A 26824-nucleotide genomic window follows, 5' to 3' on the forward strand; every position below is an offset into this window, starting at 1 on the left:
CAATGATACTCTATTGGGTTTGGTCAGCAACAATGTTCAGATACACTGTGGCGTTCAATCGTTACTTATCTGGTATCAAGGGACCTAACGTGTTCCAGGAAAACATTCCCACACCATTACACCACCACCACCACCAGCCTGTACCGTTGACACCAGGCAGGACGGGGCTATGGACTCATGCTGCTTATGCCAAATCCTGACTCTGCCATCAGCATGACGCAACAGGAACTGGTATCTGTCGGACCAGGTAATGTTTTTCCACTCCTCAGTTGTCCAGTGTTGGTGATGACGTGCCCACTGGAGCCACTTCTTCTTGTTTTTAGCTGATAGGAGTGAAACCCGGTGTGGTCGTCTGCTGTAATAACCATCCGTGACAAGGACCGTCGAGTTGTGTGTTCTGAGATGCTGTTCTACACACCACTGTTGTACTGTGCCGTTATTTGTCTGTTTGTGGCCCGCCTGTTAGCTTGCATGATTCCTGCCATTCTCCTTCCACCTCTCTTCAACGAGCTGTTTTCACCCACAGGACTGGTGCTGACTGGATGTTATTTTTTGTTTGTTGTACCATTCTCGGTAAACCCTAGACATTGTCGTGCGTGAAAAGCCCAGGAGGGCAGCAGTTTCTGAGATACTGATACTGATGATCAGACGACGCTCAAAGTTGCTTAGGTCACTAGTTTTGCCCATTCTAACGTTCAATACAACAGTAACTGAATGCTTCGATGCCTGTCTGCCTGCTTTATATACAGTAGCAAGCCACGGCCACGTGGCTCACTGTCTGTAAGATCGATCCATTTTACAGGAGCTAGAGCAATGTTGAAATGTTGCAAAAACATACAAAGAAAAATGTAAAAACTCAACTGAAAGATGTTGACAGGGTTGATCTGAAACTAAGTGGTTTTAGCACAGTGGATAAAGGGAAGAATTTCTATGGTTACACAATACATCAGGCTGTGAACTAACAGGCAGACTACTGCATTATATTATTACTACTACTGTAGTATACTATTACTACTACTGTAGTATACTATTACTACTACTGCAGTATACTATTACTACTACTGCGTTATACTATTACTACTACTGTAGTATACTATTACTACTACTGTAGTATACTGTTACTACTACTGCAGTATACTATTACTACTACTGCGTTATACTATTACTAGTACTGTAGTATAGTATTAGTACTACTGCATTGTACTATTACTACTACTACTACTGCAGTATAGTATTACTACTACTGCATTATACTATTACTACTACTGCAGTATACTATTTCTACTGCTGCAGTATTGTATGACTACTACTGCATTATACTACTACTACTACTGTGTTATACTATTACAACTAGATTTTCCCAATGGTGTCCTCCTGTAGGCCATACTTTTCAGAAATGACTTTTCTCAGGCCTTTCAGAGTTGGGGTGTTGAGCATGAGCTCATCGAACACCTCCTCAGACTCTGTTCTCACATACAGGAGTACTCTCTGTTGCTCCTCCCATCTGGCCTGCTTGCTTGGTGGTGGGCTACCACCACTCTGGTCAACTATCAGGGTACAGTCTCTTCAGAGAGGTCCTTTCAATCTCCTCCATTGTTGTGGTGGGCGGGGGTTGCAAGGCCGCAGGGCTGCATCTCTGGGATGAAGAGGACAGGGTTGGGGGCGTGGTCACCCAGGGTCTTGAGAAGGTACTGTCATGGAGCTGGTGACGTGGTCCTCCAGGGTCTTGAGAAGGTGCTGTCATGGAGCTGGTGACGTGGTCCTCCAGGGTCTTGAGAAGGTGCTGTCATGGAGCTGGTGACGTGGTCCTCCAGGGTCTTGAGAAGGTACTGTCATGGAGCTGGTGTCGTGCCCCTCCTCTTGGCCCTCCTCTTGCTCCTCTTGCCCATCTTCCCTCATCTTCCTCTCTGCACCCTTATCACAGAAAATGTTGACCTCGCAGGCCGCTCTGTGGATGAGGCTTGGTGCTGAAATTGTAGGTGTTGATCTGTAGGTTGAGAGGAGAAGTCTGTGCTCAGAGAGTTGATGCCAATGTACATCGTGGCTTCCTCATTGGGGTTCCAAATGACGGACAGAGCATTGAAGGCCACTTCTTCCACATGGAAGATGCCACCGAAGACCTCTTTGTAGTCGGTGATGTCAATGACCCTTTGCGTAACGGTCAGCTGCTGTGCGTGCCAGTAATTCCAGCACCTCAGCTGGATCTCTTAACTCTTGTCGTTCTCAAACACTGCCATGACCACTGTCTTGACATGGTTGGAGGACAGGCTAGCAGAGCTTGCCACCCCTGGAGGGAAATGGGGTAGAACTGGCCATTTCTTGAGGTAAAACATGAGCAGCTCAGATGACTTGTGCTGGGTGGCTTCAGGGGCTCCCAGATTTAACTGGTAATCATTCCTTTATCTCTCTGGAGGGGAGTTTGTGTAGGAGTCAAAGTACACTAGGCTGGACTGCTCGGCACAGGGATCGCTTTAGGGTAGAGTCTGCTCAGTGGTAGAGCCTCAGGAAGCCTGTCTCTGTGGACCACTTCTGGGAGAGCAGGGAGTGGAAGATGTTGTTTTTCGTAGTTGTCCGCACTGGATGTGAAGGGGAAGAGAGTTTTGGGGGACAGAGGGGGGAGATGGGCAACAGCTTGATGATCATGTCTAGCGCCTCCTGGGGGTGGCTGGAGGAATGTTCTCAGACAGCAGCTTTATGATGTCGAAGGGCGTCTCCAGGGAGACCAGCCCAAGGGAGGAGCCATTCTGTCCTCTGTAATGACTTGTAAATACTACTGCCTTGCATGCATGCAACGATTTTCTGTTCTTTGGGTGTCTTGCACTGCTATGGAGATAGCGGTAAGGTTGTCCTCAGTGTTGGGTCTGGGTTTGGTGAGTAGGTTGTCTGGTTAAGGTCGTCCTCAGTGTCGGGTCTGGGTTTGGTGAGTAGGTTGTCTGGGTAAGGTCGTCCTCGGTGTCGGGTCTGAGTTTGGTGAGCTGGTTGTCTGGGTAAGGTTGTCCTCAGTGTTGGGTCTGGATTTGGTGAGTTGGTTGTCTGGGTAAGGTCGTCCTCAGTGTTGGGTCTGGGTTTGGTGGGTCTGGGTTTGGTGAGTAGGTTGTCTGGGTAAGGTCGTCCTCAGTGTTCGGTCTGGGTTTGGTGGGTCTGGGTTTGGTGAGTAGGTTGTCTGGGGAAGGTCGTCCTCAGTGTTGGGTCTGGATTTGGTTAGTTGGTTGTCTGTGTAAGGTCATCCTCAGTGTCGGTCTGGGTTTGATGAGTAGGTTGTCTGTGTAGGCCCTGGAGTCCATGATGTAGTTACTGTAGCGCTAGTAGTTGAAGTACTTGTTCTTAAGTACCAATCCCAGAGTCACAATTTATTTGACTCCTTTCCAAGACAGCAGAGCTTAGGTTCCTTTGCGTAAAGTGTCCTACTAGTGTGTGTGTGTGAGTGTGTGTGTAGAGTCAGTCTTAGCAGGGAGAAGAAGCAGACGTCCCGCTCAGTGAGCCTGTTCGATTCCTGTCCTCGCCGGCACCCCACATTTATTTTCTGCCGACAGGTAGATTCCTGATTGGCCAAGGGCTCTAGAGACAGGTGCCTGATAGAACAGGTGTAGAGGTTAACTGTGTCAGTGTTGGTGAGAAACCAGATGTGACTGGTGGGTACCTAACATGACAATCCTGGGCAGTGTTTCACGCAAGAAATTGGTTTCTGCAAGGTGTGAAAGGCTACTTGTTTTGAGTGAGAAACCAAAGATATTTTGCAGGCTTTAAAATGGTAGTATAATTATTTTGTATCTCTGGGTCTACAGCGTTGAGAAAATTAAATTCGTGGTTTTCGTGCCCTTATTTGCTGGGATCAGTGTTTGCAATTGTTGTTGGCAAAACTATTTGATGAGAGCTGTAGCTGAAGACTTTGCATAGGTTTTGATATGGAATTATCCACATGAATCACAGAATAAAGATGATAATATATGGTCTCTATAAAGAAACAAATACCATATTAATTATTTCAATTTTAGATACCTGTAGATTTCATTTACATTTCTTTAATGAGCATGAGTTAATTTCTCCAAGAGTTTTCAAAAAGCATTTGCCGTTTAATGTTTTAAGAAGTAAATGGTTTGGATTTTACATTTCAATATAGGTAAAACAGCGAGAATTCACAATTCTCAAAGTGCAATACATCTTTAAATATTTAATATGAAATATGTTTTATGTTATTGTATTTCTTTCAAATCAAATTATATTTGTCACATGCCCCGAATACAACAAGTGTAGACCTTACAGTGAAATGCTTACTGACAAGCCCTTAACCAGTAATTCTTCAAGTTTTAAGAAAAAAAAGTGTTAAGAAAAAAATTGAAAATAAAACAAATAATTTACAAATAATTTAAATAAAACAAATAATTTAACAGCAGCAGTAAAATAACAATAGCAAGGCAATATACAGGGGTACTGTTATAGAGTCAATGTCTGGGGGCACCGGTTAGTTGAGGTAATTGAGGTACTATGTACATATAGGTAGAGTGAAAGTGACTATGCATACATAATAAACAGTGAGTAGCAGCAGCGTAAAAGAGGGGTCTGGGTAGCCCTTTGATTAGCTGTTCAGGAGTCTTGTGGCTTGGGGATAGAAACTGTTAAGAAGCCTTTTGGACCTACAATTGGCGCTCTGGTTACGCTTTCTGTGCGGTAGCAGAGAGAACAGTCCATGACTAGGGTGGCCTTCCTCTGACACCACCTGGTGTAGAGGTCCTGCATGGCAGGAAGCTTGGCCCCAGTGATGTACTGGGCCGTACGCAGGCAGTAATGCAACCAGTCAGGATGCTCTTGATGGTGCAGCTGTAGAACCTTTTGAGGATCTGAGGACCCATGCCAAATCTTTTCAGTCTCCTGAGGGGGAATAGGTTTTGTCGCGCCCTCTTCACGACTGTCTTGGTGTGCTTGGACCGTGTTAGTTTGTTGTTGATGTGGACACCAAGGAACTTGAAGTTCTCAACCTGCTCCACTGCAGCCTCGTCGATGAGAATGGGGGCGTGCTCGGTCATCCTTTTCCTGTAGTCCACAATCATCTCCTTGATCTTGATCACATTGAGGGAGAGGTTGTTGTCTTGGCACCACACGGCCAGGTCTCTGACCTCCTCCCTATAGGTTGTCTCGTTGTTTTCGGTGATCAGGCCTACCACTGTTGTGTCATCCGTAAACTTAATGACGGTGTTGAAGTCGTGCCTGGCCATGCAGTCATGAGTGAGCAGGGAGTACAGGAGGAGACTGAGCACGCACCCTTGAGGGGCCCCCGTGTTGAGGATCAGCGTGGCAGATGTGTTGTTACCTAACCTTACCACCTGGGGGCGGCCCGTCAGTAAGTCCAGGATCCAGTTGCAGAGGGAGGTGTTTAGTCCCGGGGTCCTTAGCTTATTGATGAGCTTTGAGGGCACTATGGTGTTGAACAGTGAGCTGTAGTCAATGAATAGCATTCTCACATAGGTGTTCCTTTTGTCCAGGTGGGAAAGGGCAGTGTGGAGAGCAATAGAGATTGAATCATCTGTGGATCTGTTGGGGTGGTATGCAAATTGGAGTGGGTCTATTTTTTTTTTTTTTTAAAGCTTATTACCATGTGATTACAGAGGAAACTACAATTCAGGTTCATGTGAAAAGGATTATCCCATTCAGCTGAAACCATAATATTTAAATACAGTAACCTCCAAAGTTATTGCCACCCTTGACAAAGATGAGCAAAAATGAAAAATAAATACAACAAATACTGAGCTATATTGTATGCTCCAAAAAATTTCAAGATTATACTCTTTTGTGCTAATACAATTGCTCAGGGAAAGATATTTTGTTAAACAAGTAATAAAAACAACTTCTCAAAGGGATAGTTAAAAAAATGATTGATACTCCTGTTTTCAATACTTGCAAGGATAACAACATTGAGCTTTTTTTTCTATAATTTTTTTTATGAGATTGGAGATGTGACGAGCCTCCCACTCTGTCTGCCGTATTTTTTGCTTTCACATTGTGAGGGATCTTAGACCGTCATACATCATCTTTCCAGAGCCTGGATACCCTTCGGTTTGTGCTTATAGACTGACTGCCCTTTTCAATTCAAACCCCCATGTTTTCAATGGGGTTCAAGTCTGAAGACTGAGATGCCCATTGCAAAATGTTCTTTATAGATTTTGATGTGTGCTTGGGGGCTATTGTCTTGCTGGAAGATCCACTTGCGGCCAAAAGATTCAGCCTACTGGAAGAGGCAAGCAGGTTTTTTGGCTAAAATGTCCTTGTGCTTGGTAGAGTTCATGATGTCGTTGACCAGTGGAAGCAAAAAAAAAAGACCCATTAAATCAAATATCCAGCACCATATTTTGACAGTAGGTATGAGGTTATTTTCTGTCTATGCATCCTTCTTTTGACACCAAACTCACAACTGGTGTGCGTGTGTACACTACAAAAATATGTGTTGTGGAACTGGTTTCTAACAAGTGTAGTCTCTTTCTCTACAGGTCAGCATCCTATTTGACAACGAGGGGACAGTTATGTTTGCTATGTTCATGGCAGTATGGAGTGAGTCTATATATATGGTATTACCTTAAATATATGTATACTATGTTCATGGCATTATGGGGTGAGTCCTATATACTCCAGTAGTTCTCTAAAGATATGTTATGTTTTCAGTGCTGAGAAAGCTACAGATGTAGGATCTCAATTTGACCTGTATTGTTGCAACTAAATAATCTTGCAGCAAAAATATTTTAACGTTCAGTCGATAATGTTGCTTGATCTGCGTTTGGGTCAAAATGAAGTTACATGAAAAGTGGAATACTGTTAATATAACCATGTGTTAGTGTGGGTTTTCATTGAATTTATGTAAATCACGAAGCTCATCTGCATTTCTCATCTGAAAATTCCCAGCAACAAATTAAGATCCTACACCTGTACTAATAGGAATCATTGGTTACCAGTTTGTTTCTGCTCTCTTGCTAACTCCTGGAATTGTCTTGACGTTTGGTGTGACAATGAGTGACAAGGTGTTGGCCAGATAGCAGACACAGATCTGGAACCAGGCTAGGATGATTCTATCAATGTCTTTAAAACATCTCCCATGTTGTTGTTTTTATGTTATTATCGGGAAGTCTTAAAGATATGTTATTATGGGGTATTCTTGCATATGGTAGTACCTTAAAGATGGGGTAGTCTTGCATATGGTAGTACCTTACAGATATGTTATTATGGGGTAGTCTTGCATATGGTAGTACCTTACAGATATGTTATTATGGGGTAGTCTTGCATACGGTAGTACCTTACAGATATGTTATTATGGGGTAGTCTTGCATATGGTAGTACCTTACAGATATGTTATTATGGGGTAGTCTTGCATATGGTAGTACCTTACAGATATGTTATTATGGGGTAGTCTTGCATATGGTAGTACCTTACAGATATGTTATTATGGGGTAGTCTTGCATATGGTAGTACCTTACAGATATGTTATTATGGGGTAGTCTTGCATATGGTAGTACCTTACAGATATGTTATTATGGGGTAGTCTTGCATATGGTAGTACCTTACAGATATGTTATTATGGGGTAGTCTTAAAGATATGTTATTATGGGGTAGTCTTGCATACGGTAGTACCTTACAGATACGTTATGGTTTTAGCGCTGAGATACAGTACTGCTGTTGTTGTTTCTCCAGCCACCTTGTTCCTGGAGTTCTGGAAACGACACAGAGCCTCCTATACATGTGAATGGAAGGTGTTCGACTGGTGTGAGGAGGAGGTATGGTCCCGCTAAAAACATTCTTTTTGGTCAACTTTTGTTTTCTGATCTTTAAAAAAAATATATTTAAAGAAAATAGGTAGAGCTATCTGTATATGTCCCGACCGAACCCCTTGGAATAGGGCCCTGTGAAACTGGTGGGATTGTTGTCGAGCGAGTGTTATAATAGCCCTATGTTCCTCTATCTGTAGGAGGAGCTGATCCTGGAGATAGTGAACAATGCAGAATGTGCGCCTAAGGAACACAAGCACTCCTACCTACGCAGCACCCTGGTCCTAATCCTGGTCACTCTTATAGTGAGTGCCTATTTTACAAATGGCTTGTTTGAAACCAGTTTGAAAGGGTACATCTGGCCCACAACGCATGGTCTAAAGAGGAATCTGGCTTCATCTCAAGACAGTTCCGTACAGGGACAGTTCTGAGCAGTATCAAGACAGCTCCATATAGGGACAGTTCTGAGCAGTATCAAGACAGCTCCGTACAGGGACAGTTCTGAGCAGTATCAAGACAGCTCCATATAAGGGCAGTTCTGAGCAGTATTGGGACAGCTCCATATAAGGACAGTTCTGAGCAGTATCGGGACAGCTCCATATAGTGACAGTTCTGAGCAGTATCAAGACAGCTCCATATAGGGACAGTTCTGAGCAGTATCGGGACAGCTCCATATAGTGACAGTTCTGAGCAGTATTGGGACAGCTCCATATAAGGACAGTTCTGAGCAGTATCAAGACAGCTCCATATAAGGACAGTTCTGAGCAGTATCAAGACAACTCCGTACAGGGACAGTTCTGAGCAGTATCGGGACAGCTCCATATAAGGACAGTTCTGAGCAGTATCAAGACAGCTCCATATAAGGACAGTTCTGAGCAGTATTGGGACAGCTCCATATAAGGACAGTTCTGAGCAGTATCAAGACAGCTCCATATAAGGACAGTTCTGAGCAGTATTGGGACAGCTCCGTACAGGGACAGTTCTGAGCAGTATCAAGACAGCTCCATATAAGGACAGTTCTGAGCAGTATCAAGGCAGCTCCATATAAGGACAGTTCTGAGCAGTATCAAGACAGCTCCGTACAGGGACAGTTCTGAGCAGTATCGGGACAGCTCCGTACAGGGACAGTTCTGAGCAGTATCGGGACAGCTCCGTACAGGGACAGTTCTGAGCAGTATCAAGACAGCTCCGTACAGGGACAGTTCTGAGCAGTATCGGGACAGCTCCATATAAGGGCAGTTCTGAGCAGTATCGGGACAGCTCCATATAAGGACAGTTCTGAGCAGTATTTCCTAAAGAGAATGTCTTTATAGCTGCTGCTGATCATCGGCCTGGCCCATGCCCTGGTGGTGTTCCGGGTGGTTGCCACGGTGATGTTGGCTGAAGGATCATGGGAGTTCCTGAGTGACCACTCCAACACGGCCGCTGTGATACTAGGAGCAGTGCTACACTACTTCACCATCACCATTATGACACGGGTACACACTGTGTGTGTGTGTGTGTGTGTGTGTGTGTGTGTGTGTGTGTGTGTGTGTGTGTGTGTGTGTGTGTGTGTGTGTACAGATTGATCAGTTGAGTGTGGCCCATGGCTATTTTCCTGTCTGTAATCCTGCTAGTAATTTGACCATTTACCCTTTACCCTTTATCTGACTGTGTTCTTCTATCTTTGTAGGTCAACAGGATTGTGTCGCTGAAACTCTGTGATATAGGTTGGTGACATTTTACATGATTCAAAGTACTTTTCAGTTCGCGGGGAGTTGTTTTGGTGATATTTGCGTGCAAAAAATGCTTGATTTGCTGCGGCAATTCGGATATTTTGCATGGCAATATGCAAGGATTTTGTCCAATTTGTTGCGAAAATGCGCTGACGGAGGGAAAAGGTTTGTTGACGTGTGGCTTGATTGAACCATATTATGCGGAAATAGTTCCATGATTTGTCAGATTTGCAAGCCTCGCATAATATGTGGGGAATTGTTGGTTTTGCAAAACATTTTGTGATCACAGAATCTCAAGAATCCTGGAGGGACTGGATTTTCATAGTTACTCTGTAGACTGTCATCATGTGGTGTAGTTATGATTTACAAGGGTTCACATTTGGTTTGTCTTTCAGAGGAGAATCAGTCATTTGCTGCCTCTGAGAGAAGCTTCACCGTCAAGATGTTCACCTTCCAGTTCTTCACCCTCTTCTCCTCTCTCTTCTACGTTGCCTTCTTCCTGGGCAGGTGAGATCTCTATAGTCTATTCGTCTGGTATGATGAAGAGTGTTTGTGAACTTAGGGAAGAGAAAGAAACAGCCTGAGAGGTTTGAGTTCCATTACATTGTTTGTGGAGCATCCTAAAGATCGACAGTGTGCTGGAGTTTATTCCTTTTTGTTGATCAGATTTCTCTCCCCGAGCAGCTGAATAAATCATAGGTGTGCATATAACACTTTGTCAATAAAGTTAAGAGTAGTAACATGTTTGTTGAAGTGAAGAGTAGTGATATGTTGGTTGAAGCTAAGAGTAGTGATATGTTGGTTGAAGTTAAGAGTAGTAACATGTTTGTTGAAGTTAAGAGTAGTGATATGTTGGTTGAAGTTAAGAGTAGTGATATGTTGGTTGAAGTTAACAGTAGTGACATGTTGGTTGAAGTTAAGAGTAGTGCCATGTTGGTTGAAGTTAAGAGTAGTGCCATGTTGGTTGAAGTTAACAGTAGTGATATGTTGGTTGAAGTTAAGAGTAGTGACATGTTGGTTGAAGCTAAGAGTAGTGATATGTTGGTTGAAGCTAAGAGTAGTGATATGTTGGTTGAAGCTAAGAGTAGTGACATGTTGGTTGAAGTGAAGAGTAGTGACATGTTGGTTGAAGTTAAGAGTAGTGATATGTTGGTTGAAGTTAAGAGTAGTGATATGTTGGTTGAAGTTAAGAGTAGTGATATGTTGGTTGAAGTTAACAGTAGTGACATGTTGGTTGAAGTTAACAGTAGTGACATGTTGGTTGAAGTTAACAGTAGTGACATGTTGGTTGAAGTTAACAGTAGTGACATGTTGGTTGAAGTTAACAGTAGTGACATGTTGGTTGAAGTTAACAGTAGTGACATGTTGGTTGAAGTTAACAGTAGTGACATGTTGGTTGAAGTTAACAGTAGTGACATGTTGGTTGAAGTTAACAGTAGTGATATGTTGGTTGAAGCTAAGAGTAGTGACATGTTGGTTGCTCTTCTCAGGATAAATGGACACCCCGGTGGCTACGTGCGGATAGCAGGGAAGTGGAGGCTGGAGGAGGTGAGGAATCCAGGAACATTTCTAACAATTTGATTATCCTTCACAAATACTGTTGAAATGGGAGTTAGAAAATTACCTGATCCTAACTAAATGCTGTATGTTCTTCCTTTGTCATTCCTGTGTCATTCCCGTGTCATTCCCGTGTTGTCCCCGTGTCGTCCCCGTGTCGTCCCCGTGTCGTCCCCGTGTCGTCCCCGTGTCGTCCCCGTGTCGTCCCCGTGCAGTGCCACCCCAGTGGCTGCCTCACAGACCTTTTCATCCAGATGGCCATCATTATGGTTCTGAAACAAACCATCAGCAACGTCTTTGAGTTCGGTGGTCCGTAAGTCTACATCAACACAACAACACATCAACACATCAACACATCAACACAACAACACATCAACACATCAACACATACACACATCAACACATCAACACAACAACACATCAGCACAACAACACATCAACACATCAACACATCAGCACAACAACACAACAACACATCACATCCACACATCAGCACATCAACACAACAACACATCAACACAACAACACATCAACACAACAACACAACAACACATCAACACATCAACACAACAACACATCAACACATCAACACAACAACACATCAACACATCAACACAACAACACATCAACACATCAACACATCAACACAACACATCAACACATCAACACATCAACACAACAACACAACAACACATCAACACAACAACACAACAACACAACAGCACATCAGCACAACACATCAACACAACAACACATCAGCACATCAGCACAACACATCAAAACATCAACACAACAACACATCAACACAACAACACAACAACACATCAACACATCAGCACAACACATCAAAACATCAACACAACAACACATCAACACATCAGCACATCAGCACATCAACACATCAGCACATCAACACATCAACACATCAACACAACAACACATCAGCACAACAACACATCAACACATCAACACAACAACACATCAACACATCAACACATCAACACAACAACACATCAACACATCAACACATCAGCACATCAGCACATCAGCACAACACATCAACACAACAACACAACAACACAACAGCACAACACATCAACACAACAACACATCAACACAACAACACATCAACACATCAACACAACACATCAACACAACACATCAACACATCAACACAACAACACATCAACACAACACATCATCACATCAACACATCAGCACATCAACACAACAACACATCAACACATCAACACAACAACACATCAGCACATCAACACAACAACACATCAACACAACAACACATCAACACATCAACACAACAACACAACAACACAACAACACATCAGCACATCAGCACATCAACACATCAACACATAAACACATAAACACAACAACACATCAACACAACAACACATCACATCAACACATCAGCACATCAACACAACACATCAACACATCATCACATCAACACAACAACACAACAGCACATCAGCACAACACATCAACACAACAACACATCAACACAACAACACATCAACACATCAACACATCAACACATCAACACAACAACACATCACATCAACACATCAGCACATCAACACAACAACACAACAGCACAACAACACATCACATCAACACATCAACACAACAGCACATCAGCACAACACATCAACACAACAACACATCAACACAACAACACATCAACACATCAACACATCAACACATCAGCACATCAACACAACACATCATCACATCAACACAACACAACAACACATCAACACAACAACACATCAACACAACAACACATCAACACAACAACACAACAACACATCAACACATCAACACAACAACACATCAAGCACATCAACACATCAACACAACAACACATCAACACATTAAGTACATCAACACATCAACACAACAACACATCAGCACAACACATCAACACAACAACACATCAACACAACAACACATCAACACAACAACACATCAACACATCAAGCACATCAACACATCAAGCACATCAAGCACATCAACACAACAACACATCAACACATCAAGCACATCAACACAACAACACATCAACACAACAACACATCAAGTACATCAACACATCAAGTACATCAACACATCAAGCACATCAACACATCAAGTACATTGCTGCTGAGAGAAAGTTGATTTACATTTCTTATTGTTATGGACAGATTTGGGATAGACATGAATGAAACAGGTGATACAAAAAGTTAGTGCTAGGACCAAGGATCTAAGGGCTGCCTCCGAGAGCAATGTGTGCTCAGGGGTTGGCAGACCTCCCACTAAACCAGACCATGACCCTATATTGAATGGTCTGTCCATTTGAGTGCTCAGGTCTATCATTCAGAGCTGTTTCCTGTCTCTGTGTACAGCTGGTTCAACAGGTGGCTAAAGAGGCGGAGGACTAAGAAGCTACAGAGGAAGTGTCCCCACTGTTACAAGAAGGAAGACCAACAGACCAATCGGTGGCAAGAGCTGTGTGAGATCTGCAAGCTCAGTGATTGGCTAAGAAACTACCGTCTCAACGACGTGAACTCTTTCAGCCTCTTCAATGAGTTCCTGGAGATGGGTACGTCACAGATGACCAGGGCAAGGGGTCAGGGTTCAGTCTATTGAGAGGTTTGTTCTAATATCCACACTAGTATAACATATATAATGATATACCATTTAGCAGACTCTTTTATCCAAAGATGCATGCATTGCATACATTGTTCGTATGGGTGGTCCCGGGAATCGAACCCACCAACCTGGCGTCGCCATGCTCTCTACCAAATGACCTTAATAGGACCACTCAGAATACATGTGTCGGAGAGTGGAAGTTCCACCCAAACCGGTCAACACAACACACTCAAGTAGCACCATCAATTCTCACTGATGCAGAAAAGCCAAGGTATTTCACTTTAAAGTCAGTAGGGATGCCTTCTGCTACACATGCCCAATACATTGCCTCATTGTAAGTGGTGCGTTAGTGTGAATATTGGAACAGAGGCCATATGCTTTGAGGGTACAAGTCATTGTAAGTGGTGCGTTAGTGTGAATATTGGAACAGAGGCCATATGCTTTGAGGGCACAAGTCATTGAAGTCATAATTAGTTTGAGACTAAATGTTATTGTTTTGTTCCCTCCCCAGTTCTCCAGTTCAGTTTCACCACCATCTTTGTGGCTGCGTTCCCCTTGGCTCCCCTGCTGGCCTTGATCAACAACATCATAGAGATACGCCTCGACGCCATCAAGATGGTCAGTTTGGAGCGCAGGATGGTACCCAAGAAGACCAACGACATCGGTGAGAACCAGAACGTTTATGAAAGAGGTCTTCTCAGTGTACATCTGATAATCTGGTTAAATATAAACGAAGTCTTCACAGTGTACATCTGACAATCTGGTTAAATATAAACGAAGTCTTCTCAGTGTACATCTGATAATCTGGTTAAATATAAACAAAGTCTTCACAGTGTACATCTGACAATCTGGTTAAATATAAACGAAGTCTTCACAGTGTACATCTGACAATCTGGTTAAATATAAACGAAGTCTTCTCAGTGTACATCTGATAATCTGGTTAAATATAAACAAAGTCTTCACAGTGTACATCTGATAATCTGGTTAAATATAAACGAAGTCTTCACAGTGTACATCTGACAATCTGGTTAAATATAAACGAAGTCTTCTCAGTGTACATCTGATAATCTGGTTAAATATAAACAAAGTCTTCACAGTGTACATCTGACAATCTGGTTAAATATAAACGAAGTCTTCTCAGTGTACATCTGATAATCTGGTTAAATATAAACAAAGTCTTCTCAGTGTACATCTGACAATCTGGTTAAATATAAACGAAGTCTTCTCAGTGTACATCTGATAATCTGGTTAAATATAAACAAAGTCTTCACAGTGTACTGAACATCTGACAATCTGGTTTAAAAAAATGTTTTTATGAGCATGTTATCAATTTCCTTGTTAGCTTGGAAATTGCATATTTTTCTGTAATATGGAACTATACGTTATAGCTATATAATACCATGACATGTATAGGTATACTATATCATTTGACTTTGCAATGTATGTGTTGTCTTCTGTTTCTTACCTCAGGTGTATGGACAGACGTGTTGGAGGCTATCGGTGTGTTGGCAGTCATAGCCAACGGCCTGGTTATTGGGATATCTTCAGATTTCATCCCCCGCCTTGTATACCGCTACAATTATGGACCGTGTGCCAATGGAACAGTCACGGATATGGAGTACGTCTGTCCATTCTGACTCGATGGTTGCAGCGGCAGGGTTAGGGCTCAATTCCATTTCAATTTAGGAAGTCATCTGAAATTCCAATTGACTGAATTTAAATGGGATTGATCCTAACCCTGGTGTGTAGATAATTTCCATTATTACCACATACGTCGGTAACCATTCCTAGTGGCGCAGCGGTCTAAGGCACTGCATCTCAGTACTAGAGGTGTCACTACAGACAAATCCAGGCTGAATCACTGGATTGGCCCAGGCTGGATTGGGAGTCCCATAGGGCGGCGCACAATTGGCCCAGCGTCGTCCGGGTTTGGCCCGGTGTAGGCCGGATTTGTTCTTAACTGACTTGCCTAGTTAAATAAAAATTGTTAAATGAATGTATAACGCTACATGTACTAACCTACTGAGCCATCGGTGGTTCCTGTTATGAATGGGGACGGGTTTATGTGTCACTGGCTATGTTCGTCCCAATTGGCACCCTATTCAATATATATATATATATATATATATATATATATATATATATATATATATATATATATATAGTGCACTACTTTTGACCAGGGCCTGTAGGGCCCCATTTGGGACACGCATTCATTCAAAGACTCAATCATGGATACTCTTACTGACAGTTGTGGCTGCTTCGCGTGATGTATTGTTGTCTCTACCTTCTTGCCCTTTGTGTTGTTGTCTTGTGCCCAATAATGTTGTTATCATGTTGTGTTGCTACCATGTTGTTGTCATGTTGTGTTGCTACCATGTTGTTGTCATGTTGTGTTGCTGCCATGTTGTGTTGCTACCATGTTGTTGTCATGTTGTGTTGCTACCATGTTGTTGTCATGTTGTGTTGCTACCATGTTGTTGTCATGTTGTGTTGCTACCATGTTGTTGTCATGTTGTGTTTCTACCATGTTGTGTTTCTACCATGTTGTGTTGCTACCATGTTGTTGTCATGTTGTGTTGCTACCATGTTGTTGTCATGTTGTGTTGCTACCATGTTGTTGTCATGTTGTGTCATGTTGTGGTGCTAGCCACCGTGCTTCTTTCACATGCTTTGCTTGCTGTTTGGGGTTTTAGGCTGGGTTTCTGTACAGCACTTTGAGATATCAGCTGATGTACGAAGGGCTTTATAAATACATTTGATTGATTTGATTTGATTGTCATGTGTTGCTGCCTTGTTATGTTGTTGTTTTAGATCTCTCTATGTAGTGTTGTATCTCTTGTCGTGATGTGTGTTTTGTCCCTATATTTTTATTTTATTTTGTATTTTTAATCCCATGTCCCCGCAGGAGGACTTTTGCCTTTTGGTAGGCCGTAATTGTAAATAAGAATTTGTTCTTAACTGACATGCCAAGTTAAATAAAGGTGTACATGTTGCCAGTTGTGTGAGCCCTTCAGGCTACATGTTTGCTAATAGTGACAGTATTTCTTCCTGTATGTTCTCTTTGTCCTATAGTTGCATGGCCGGCTACATCAACAACAGCCTGTCCACAGTGTACATGAACGACCAGAGAATCTATAATGAGTTCTCACCGGACCAGATGGTGACGCCTAGTGGACAGAATGTCTCCTACTGCAGGTTCATACCCCTTACCAGCCCTTAATCAGCCAGAAATGATGTCCATGTTGTCCATTTTTAAAACAGGGATAGTCCAGAGGAAGTATCAGTATTATTTCTGGAATTGATTGAAACAAGGAAAGAAAAGAAACATGAATGAGTTGTGCCTTTATACTAGGAAATGAATGATCATTTTTAAATAATGTATTTTTATTCGTTTGCATATATTTAGTACTTGTCCTTGGTTCATTCCATTGATCCCTCCAAGGATTCTCCTCTTAGTCATTGATTTGATATTTTAATGTCTGCGTTTTCTCTCTCTGTCACCAGTTATAAAGATTATAGAAGTAATGAAGACTACAGCTTGACTCCTCAGTTCTGGCTCATTTTAGCCGTGCGCTTTGCTTTTGTCATCCTATTTGAGGTAAGATAGAAATATTTATTTCAACTAATTTGTAGACCATTTCTTGTCTTGACTCAGTAAAATTGAGCGAAGTAACTTTGCCATTTATTTGATAGTTGATACGTAGACATTTGTAAAATCTATTATTTTCAATTGCGTATTATTAACTAAATATTTATGTTTTCTTCCATCCCTGTCCTCATAATCTCTGTGTGTACAGCATGTGGTGGTCATATGTAAGTTCGTCACAGCCTGGTTTGTTCCCAGCGTTCCCTTGGATGTCAAGAATCAAAGGCTCTTTGATAAACTCAACAGGTTGAAGGAAGAGCTCAGGTAAGGTTTCAAAGGGAGGGGGAATATTACTGGAAACGTTCAAAGTTTACCAGTAAACTACCATAATTATGGTATCTTTCAAGGATTTTATGTAATCTATCACAAGACATCCTTTTGAGTACTTCAGATTATCACAGGTGTCTGTAATTGTCTCTGGCCCTCTGTGTTGCCTTATCACATGTAAAATATATAAAATAATTTAATAAGATGATTTTAAAATAAAAAATAGAATGACAAAGCTGTAAAACATTACCCTAAATATAATAACATTGTTGTTTCAATATGAGGGTTTCAGCATGAAACATCCTTTATGTTTGTACACATTCATTTAACTGTCAATATGTATTTGTTGTCAATGCTTTGGCGTCAAACTGGTTGTGAAAAAAGTGAATAGTTGGAAGAGTTTTAAAGTGAATTGAAAATAATGGCATTGTTGATTATATGTAGTTTTTTATTTTTATTAAATAGGCTATTTTCTCTCGAACCATATGGTCTATCTACTAGAAACTCATGGACAATATGGACATAGATAGATATAAAAAAAAAAATGAATAGCACATTTTAATACATTTTCTAAAAGTTATTTAAATGACCAAAGTTACGATAGATTGACATATATTTTCTGTTAATTATCAAAATGACAGAAGATTCCGGTAACTTTGGTAAATTACCTGTAGCTTTGGAGCCCTAAACTCAGGTAATCTGATACTGTAGACATATAGCCATATGTGGTAACAAAAAATAACCTGCAAGGTCAGTAAATAGAAGTTTTAATGTATTTAGAGTTTTAAATTGTTATACTAAGGAATTATGTATCTATTAGTGCCTATATAGAGCATTTTAATACACTATGTATACCTTATGAGGCCTTATAAATGTGCTTATAATGCATTCTGAAGAGGATATTTATATAGGAAGTCTTACCCTATATAACCTTTTGTCAAATTCAGCATTATGTTATCGCTAAATGTCTATTTCCCTCCTATGTTGTTCAAAATGAAAGAATGTGCTTGTGGTTCTTACAGCTCATCGGAGGTATGACGACATCGCCACAGTGTTTGGAGCATTCTGATGTTGACATAGTGACGTCTGAAAAACACATGGACACAGTATCCATTCAGATGTGACTGATTACCAGCACTATGGAGGACATGTTTGTGTGTAGAGAGAGAGAGAAAGGGAGCGCTTATCGCCTGTGTTTTATTGGTTTGTATTTGTTGTTTTTGTGTCAGATGATGTCAGAGTGCTGGCCATGTGACTTCTGACCCTAGATATAGTTATTGTTTCTTATAAGAGAGAAAAATATATATAAAATATTGTCTTAATGTAAACAGACAACACTTGTAGATGTTTTTTTTTTTTTTTTGTATTTCATGAAGTTGCACTATTTTTTTTTTGTATTTTTGTTGTTGTTGCTGTTAAATCATCTTGTTTACCATTCAGTACAGGCATGTTGTGGCATGGTATGCAACATAGTGGTATGTTATGTTAAGTTATAGTGAGATACTTATGTTTATCAACTGTGGACAGGAAATGTAATATATTATTATAAGCACTGAGATATGATTCATGTTATGAGACATAACACGTTCACTTTAACTTAACAAAAGAGACACCGTAGTGGTTAGAGTGTTGGGCCAGTAACTGAGAGGTTACTAGATCAAATCGCTGAGCTGACAAGGTACAACAAATATGTCATTCTGCCCCTGAACAAGGCAGTTAACCCCGGCTGTCATTGTAAATAAGAATTTGTTCTTAACTGACTTGCCTAGTTAAATAATGGATAAAATAAACATGTTAAATAAAACATCACTTTGTACCTGGATGGATGGGGGGCTGAGTCATGTTAAGGAAATGGAAACTCAGTCACATTACCTTTTTGTTTTATACAGTATATTCATCACTTCTGGTCAATGTAACTTGATAATTGTTCTAATTAAAAAGCCTGTTCAGACTCAGCGTTCATTACGAGGACTGTTGTAAAAGGTCAGCAGATAGCCTACAGTACTTCTGAAAGTTTACGCAAACAGGTGCAGGTTGACTTTTATTGTCACGAATCTGCTGTTGGCAATCGGCTGATCCTAAAAAATAATGAAAAAATGTTGTTGCTTTTTGGTCTTAATATAAGGTTAGGGTTAGTAATTAGGGTTAACATTGTGGTAAATGTTAGGGTTAAAGTTAGGTTTATGACTTTGTGACTGTGCCAGCTATTGACTACTCTGCCTCCAGAACAACATTTATAATCAGATTTTATCACTTTGTGACTGTGCCAGCTAGTGACTACTCTGCCTCCAGAACAACATTTATAATCAGATTTTATGACTTTGTGACTGTGCCAGCTAGTGACTACTCTGCAGAGCTGCCTCCAGAACAACATTCATGACAGTAAATGCCAACCCGCTAAAAGGGGAGACGTCACGTGACAACACGTACAGGATCCGCAAGTAATTCTAGCAGCTGGACCGAAATTCAAACGTTGGAGTTATTTAATTATAATTTGATTATTAATCCACTAGAGCCGGATGATATATTATTTCATCCTAACGCGTGCCTTGTTACTGAAAGCACGGAATGAGAAGAAAAGAGAACGCTGACTAAGTCAACATTCTGGCACATACCCAGACAGCACACATACAGTACCCAGACAGCACACATACAGTACCCAGACAGCACACATACAGTACCCAGACAGCACACATACAGTACCCAGACAGCACACATACAGTACCCAGACAGCACACATACAGTACCCAGACAGCACACATACAGTACACATACAGTACCCAGACAGCACACATACAGTACCCAGACAGCACACATACAGTACCCAGACAGCACACATACAGTACCCAGACAGCACACATACAGTACACATAGAGTACCCAGACAGCACACATACAGTACCCAGACAGCACACATACAGTACCCAGACAGCACGCATACAGTACCCAGACAGCACGCATACAGTACCCAGACAGCACGCATACAGTACCCAGACAGCACGCATACAGTACCCAGACAGCACACATACAGTACCCAGACAGCACACATACAGTACCCAGACAGCACGCATACAGTACCCAGACAGCACACATACAGTACCCAGACAGCACACATACAGTACCCAGACAGCACGCATAGAGTACCCAGACAGCACGCATACAGTACCCAGACAGCACACATACAGTACCCAGACAGCACACATACAGTACCCAGACAGCACGCATACAGTACCCAGACAGCACACATACATCTCCCAGACAGTACTGTACAGGTAGAGGAGGAAAAGGACGTAGTCGGCGAGCCAAGACGTAAATTGGTTGAGATGAAGATGACATTTAGCAGCGAGCTAGCAGTGGCTTTTATTCCAACATGTCACAAATAAACCAACTTGTACATGATTTGATTTGCCCTAAGTGTCTCAAATCAAATCAAAGTTTATTTGTCACGTGCGCCGAATACAACAGGTGTAGACCTTACAGTGAAATGCTTACTTACAGGCTCTAACCAATAGTGCAAAAAAGGTATTAGATGAACAATAGGAAGGTAAAGAAATAAAACAACAGTAAAAAGACAGGCTATATACAGTAGCAAGGCTATAAAAGTAGCGAGGCTACATGCAGACACCGGTTAGTCAGGCTGATTGAGGTAAACACTGGACTGAAAATCCCCATAGACCCCACCAACCAGGGATTCTGTAATTGTGTCATGATAGAATGTGCACACTGTGAAGGTGATCGTGATGCGTTTAGGAGTGTTTACACTTCTTCCAGACTGCTGGAGTGTTCCATGGGAGATCTTGCTATATACAGTGCCTTTTGGTAGTATTCAAACCCCTTGTGTTTTTCCACATTTTGTTACATTACAGCCTTATTCTAAAATTGATTAAATTGTTTTGTCCCCTCATCAATCTACACACAATACCCCATAATGACAGAGCAAAAACTGGTTTTTAAACATTTTTGCACATTTATAAAAAATAAACTACGTAAATATCACATTTACATAAGTATTCAGACCCTTTACTCAGTACTTTGTTGAAGCACCTTTGCCAGTGACTACAGCCACGAGTCTTCTTGGGTATGACGCTACAAGCTTGGCACACCTGTAATTGGTTGAGTTTCTCCCATTCTTCTCTGCAGATCCTCTCAAGTTTTGCCAGGTTGGATGGGGAGTTTTGCTGCATAGCTATTTTTAGGTCTCTCCAGAGATGTTCGATTGGGTTCAAATCCATGCTCTGGCTGGGCCACTGAAGGACATTCAGAGACTTGTCCCCGAAGCCACTCCTGCGTTGTCTTGGCTGTGTGCTTAGGGTCGTTGTCCTGTTGGAAGGTGAACCTTTTTTCCCAGTCTGAGGTCCTGAGCGTTCTGGATCAGGTTTTGTCAAGTATCTTTCTGTACTTTGCTCCATTCATCTTTGCCTTGATCCTAACTAGTCTCCCAGTCTCTGCCACTGAAAAACATCCCCACAGCATGATGCTGCCACCACCATGCTTCGCCGTAGGGATGGTGCCAGGTTTCCTCCAGATGTGACGCTTGGTATTCAGCCCAAAGAGTTCAATATTGTAATCTTGATTCTCATAGTCTCAGAGTCCTTTAGGTGCCTTTTGGCAAACTCCAAGCGGGCGGTCATGGACCTTTTACTGAAGAGTGGCTTTTGTCTGGCCCCTCTACCATAAAGGCCTGATTGGTGGAGTGCTGCAGAGATGGTTCTCCTTCTGGAAGGTTCTCCCATCTCAACAGAGGAACTCTGGAGCTCTGTCAGAGTGACCATCGGGTTCTTGGTCACCTCCCTGACCATTGCCCTTTTCCCTCGATTGCTCAGTTTTGCCGGATGGCTTCTTCCATTTAAAAATGATGGAGGGCACTGTGTTCTTGGGGACCTTCAATGCTGCAGACATTTTTTGGTACCCTTCCCCAGATCTGTGCCTCGACACAATCCTGTCTTGGAGCTCTACAGACAATTCCTTCGACCGCATGGCTTGGTTTTTGCTTTGACATGCACTGTCAACTGTGGGACCTTTTATAGACTGTCGTGCCTTTCCAAATCATGTCCAATCAATTGAATTTACCACAGGTGGACTCCAGTCAAGTCGTAGAAACATCTCAAGGATGATCAATGGAAACAGGAAGCACCTGAGCTCAATTTTGAGTCTCATATCAAAGGGGCTGAATACTTATCTAAATAAGGTTTTCCTGTTTATTTATTTATTTTTATACATTTTCTTCTAGCCCACAAACTTAGACTTGGTTATTCAAATAAGCAAAGTCCTAAGGATTCCTTCCTTGCGTCTCAGCTCATATCAGAGACAAGACAGGAGAGTGACAGGTAAATAAAAAGGGAGAGTAGCCCATTATTGTCAGGTGACTTGCTGTGTATAAATAATATTTATTTCCTTTCTCCAGCAAAAGTGAATAAACAGAGGGATAGGAAAACATAAATATACAATTAGACTGTCAGTTAGGCCTAAAGTGTCATTGGGCTGTTAATTCATAATGTGACATAAATTGTCATATTTATGGAAAGTACATTTTAATTGCATTAGCCAATCTTTATCTGCCATTTTATCAATATGACATGTTCCCAGTGCGCCAATTCAATTTTCCCAGTCTTCAAAGGACGTACAGTCACATTATTCCACACACAGGTTCTTAGGTCTTACAGTCAGACTAATACAGAGGCTTTTTTTGATATCTTGTGTCGTTTCGATTTAAGTGTAATCTTATCTGTAAATATATGCAAAATGACAATATTTTGATAAACTGTTCTGTTAAAGTATGACCATTAAGTGTCATCACAATACAATAAAACAAACATTCTACCTTGAAGCAATGTGCTGTAAAAACTGATTCTCGTAATATGAAAATTAGCGCATATTTAAGGAGGGTTTGCCTCATTTGCATATTTTAATTTAAAAATAATTACAACTTGTAATACGGAAAATATATATTATGTTTTCAGGTGGTAAAGTTTCAGTCTGATGAAACTTTACCAGTGTTGCGCCAGAATAGTCTCCAGCAAAATTATACATTTTTATTAAAAGGTCTATGCATTCAGAATGATAGTTTAGCCTACAGTGATCTGCACAGGCTGTTGATGACAAATAGGAGACGAAAGTGTTTGGTTACTCAGCGATCAGAGGTTTAACTAGTTGCCCCAGGGCATGTTTCACTATGAGAGGTTTAACTAGTTTCCCCAGGGCAGGTTTCACTGCAGACTAGTCATTACCAAAAGTTAATATGTTGACAAACTGGTCATTGAAGAGAGGGAAAGAGAGAAAGAGACATCTCTTTGAGCTCTGGGTATGTTTGTACTGTATTTGTCCTGCTGTGTTTACCATTCAAATCAAACTTTATTAGTCACATGCACCGAATACAATAGGTGTAGAACCTTACAGTGAAATGCTTACTTACAAGCCCTTAACCAACAATGCAGTTTTAAGAAAAAAATAAGTGTAAGTAACAAATAATTAAAGAGCAACAGTAAAATAACAATAGCGAGACTATATACAGGGGGGTACCGGTACAGAGTCAATGTGCGGGGGCACCGGTTAGTCGAGGTAATTGAGGTAATATGTACATGTAGGTAGAGTTAGTGACTATGCATTGATAATAAACAGAGAGTATAGATTTATACTGATGCTAAATGGATCTGTTGTTGCCCTTTATGGCAGGATATGCAGGACCAGTTAATCTTAACACTTTTAACAGGCTAGAAAACAATAAAATGTTATAGGCCTGTTATAGACCAACTCTTATGCTTTTATCGGTTCAACTTTTAGAATTGTTCAAAACAGGCAGTAGAATGACAAATCTTTCAGTAGAAAGACAAGGAACTTATGGACCAACATTTTCTGGTTTTCCCAGCCGTATGCCAATAGCTAAACGGTTGACCACAGAAATCCCCCCCCCCCCCCCCCCCCATTTTTTAAAATAAAAAAACCTTTTTCTTTAAACAAACTCTTGAAAATTGTAATAGTAGAATGCACAGGGTGCAATTTCTAAATTGGGTAGTGCATCATCAGTTTTCCTCTTGTCTTGTCATGTCATTGCAGATCTTAGACTCTTAGAGAGCTATTTATTTTTTATTTATTTTTACCCCTTTTTTCTCCCCAATTTTATGGTATCCAATTGGTAGTAGTTACAGTCTTGTCTCATCGCTGCAACTCCCGTACGGACTCGAACCCAGAATCTTTGGTGACACAGCTAGCACTGCGATGTAGTGTCTTAGACCACTACGCCACCTGGGAGGCCCCAGAGAGCTATTTATAACTTATCAGAAATGTCCAGATCAATTAGCCCATGTCAGCTAACGTTTTTTTAGCTAGGTTTTTTTTAGCCCATAGATTTTGTTGTAATGTTTGAGCCAATGGTTTTTATGATCTAAGCAATTTAAGACATCATCTAGAACAGGGATGGGCAACTTTGATCGGTGTGAGGGCCACAAAAAGTCTGATCTCATCAGCGGCCATGTACCCACATCCACACATAGTCAGAGCCGGCCCTAGCCTTTTGGGGGCCCTAAGCAACATTTTGTTTCCCCCACCTTGCGAGCAAAACGTTTTAGAGGCCCCCTCTTGAGAGTGGAGAGTAAAAATGTCTTGCAAATCTACACATTTGCAATGGGGCGGAGAGAAAATGTTGCCGTTTTAAAGGAAGTGTGTTGCAAATCCACACATTTTGCCATGGGGCAGAGAGAAGATTTAGCAATTTTACAACAAAACTTACTACAATTCTACACATTTTGCCATAGGATGGAGAGAAATGTTTGAAGTTTTTAATATGATATCTGTGTGAAAGTGACTAAGAAAATCTAAGGATGTACACTGAGAGTCGGGAAGCAAGTTCAGGAAGTGAAGACATTTAATAAATACACGAACACAACAAGAAATGCCAACAGCGCACCGACATGACCGGTTGCCTCCACTGAGGCGCAGAAACCTGACGAACCGGTTGAGGAGTGAGAGCCTGATGAGCCGGCTGAGACCTCCCTGGTGCAGGTGTAGACCTTACCGTGAAATGCTTACAAGCCTTTAACCAACAATGCAGAGTTTTTAAAAAGTTTGTAAGAAAAATGTGCTAAATAAACTAAAGGAAAAATAGTAACACAATAAAATAACAATAACGAGACTATATACAGGGGGTACCGGTACCAAGTCAATGTTCAGGGGTACAGGTTAGTTGAGGTAATTGAGGTAATATGTACATGTAGGAAGGGGTAAAGTGACTATGCATAAATAATAAACAGAGGTTACCAGCAGTGTATATGAAGAGCATGAAGGAATGTGAATGTATGTACAGTTGGAAGTCGGACGTTTACGTACACTTAGGTTGGAGTCATTAAAACTCATTTTTCAACCACTCCACAAATTTCTTGTTAACAAACTATAGTTTTGGCAAGTCGGTTAGGACATCTACTTTGTGCATGACACAAGTCATTTTTCCAACAATTGTTTACAGACAGATTATTTCACTTATAATTCACTGTATCACAATTCCAGTGGGTCAGAAGTTTACATACACTAAGTTGACTGTGCCTTTAAACAGCTTAGAAAATTCCAGAAAAGGATGTCATGGCTTTAGAAGCTTCTGATAGGCTAATTGATATCATTTGAGTCAATTGGAGGTGTACCTGTATTTCAAGGCCTACCTTCAAACTCAGTGCATCTTTGCTTGACATCATGGGAATATCAAAAGAAATCAGCCAAGACTTCAGAAAAAAATATTGTAGACCTCCACAACTCTGGATCATTCTTGGGAGCAATTTCCAAACGCCTGAAGGTACCACGTTCATCTGTACAAACAATAGTACACAAGTATAAACACCATGGGACTACGCAGCCGTCATACCGCTCAGGAAGGAGACGAGTTCTGTCTCCTATAGATGAACGTACTTTGGCGCGAAAAGTGCAAATCAACCCCAGAACAACAGCAAAGGACCTTGTGAAGATGCTAGAGGAAACGGGTACAAAAGTATCTATATCCACAGTAAAATGAGTCCAATATCGGCATAACCCGAAAGGCCGCTCAGCAAGGAACAAGCCACTGCTCCAAAACCGCCATAAAAAAGCCAGACTAGGGTTTGCAACTGCACATGGGGACAAAGATCATACTTTTTGGAGAAATGTCCTCTTCTCTGATGAAACAAAAATAGAACTGTTTGGCCATAATGACCATCGTTATGATATCATAAGGTGAATGCACCAATTTGTAAGTCGCTCTGGATAAGAGCGTCTGCT

The 26824-nt window shown here is 41.4% G+C and overlaps 1 protein-coding gene across 1 annotated transcript in view; it reads left to right on the forward strand.

The window, feature by feature from the left end:
• Nucleotides 1-19539, forward strand: part of LOC106584768 (anoctamin-9) — a 36456-nt gene extending 16917 nt beyond the window's left edge. The window contains exons 10-24 of the mRNA XM_014170315.3: nt 6483-6543; nt 7675-7757; nt 7949-8053; nt 9062-9226; nt 9421-9457; nt 9859-9970; nt 10954-11011; nt 11236-11333; nt 13426-13622; nt 14184-14336; nt 15143-15290; nt 16748-16870; nt 17180-17273; nt 17473-17585; nt 18611-19539. Of these exons, the coding sequence (XP_014025790.1) occupies nt 6483-6543; nt 7675-7757; nt 7949-8053; nt 9062-9226; nt 9421-9457; nt 9859-9970; nt 10954-11011; nt 11236-11333; nt 13426-13622; nt 14184-14336; nt 15143-15290; nt 16748-16870; nt 17180-17273; nt 17473-17585; nt 18611-18626 (1563 nt within the window). The 3' untranslated portion in view covers nt 18627-19539. The remainder of the gene's footprint in view (nt 1-6482; nt 6544-7674; nt 7758-7948; nt 8054-9061; nt 9227-9420; nt 9458-9858; nt 9971-10953; nt 11012-11235; nt 11334-13425; nt 13623-14183; nt 14337-15142; nt 15291-16747; nt 16871-17179; nt 17274-17472; nt 17586-18610) is intronic.
• Nucleotides 19540-26824: the final 7285 nt, after the last annotated feature.

Source organism: Salmo salar, chromosome 23 (assembly GCF_965601325.2).
Source record: "Salmo salar chromosome 23, fSalSal1, whole genome shotgun sequence".
NCBI lineage: Eukaryota > Metazoa > Chordata > Actinopteri > Salmoniformes > Salmonidae > Salmo > Salmo salar.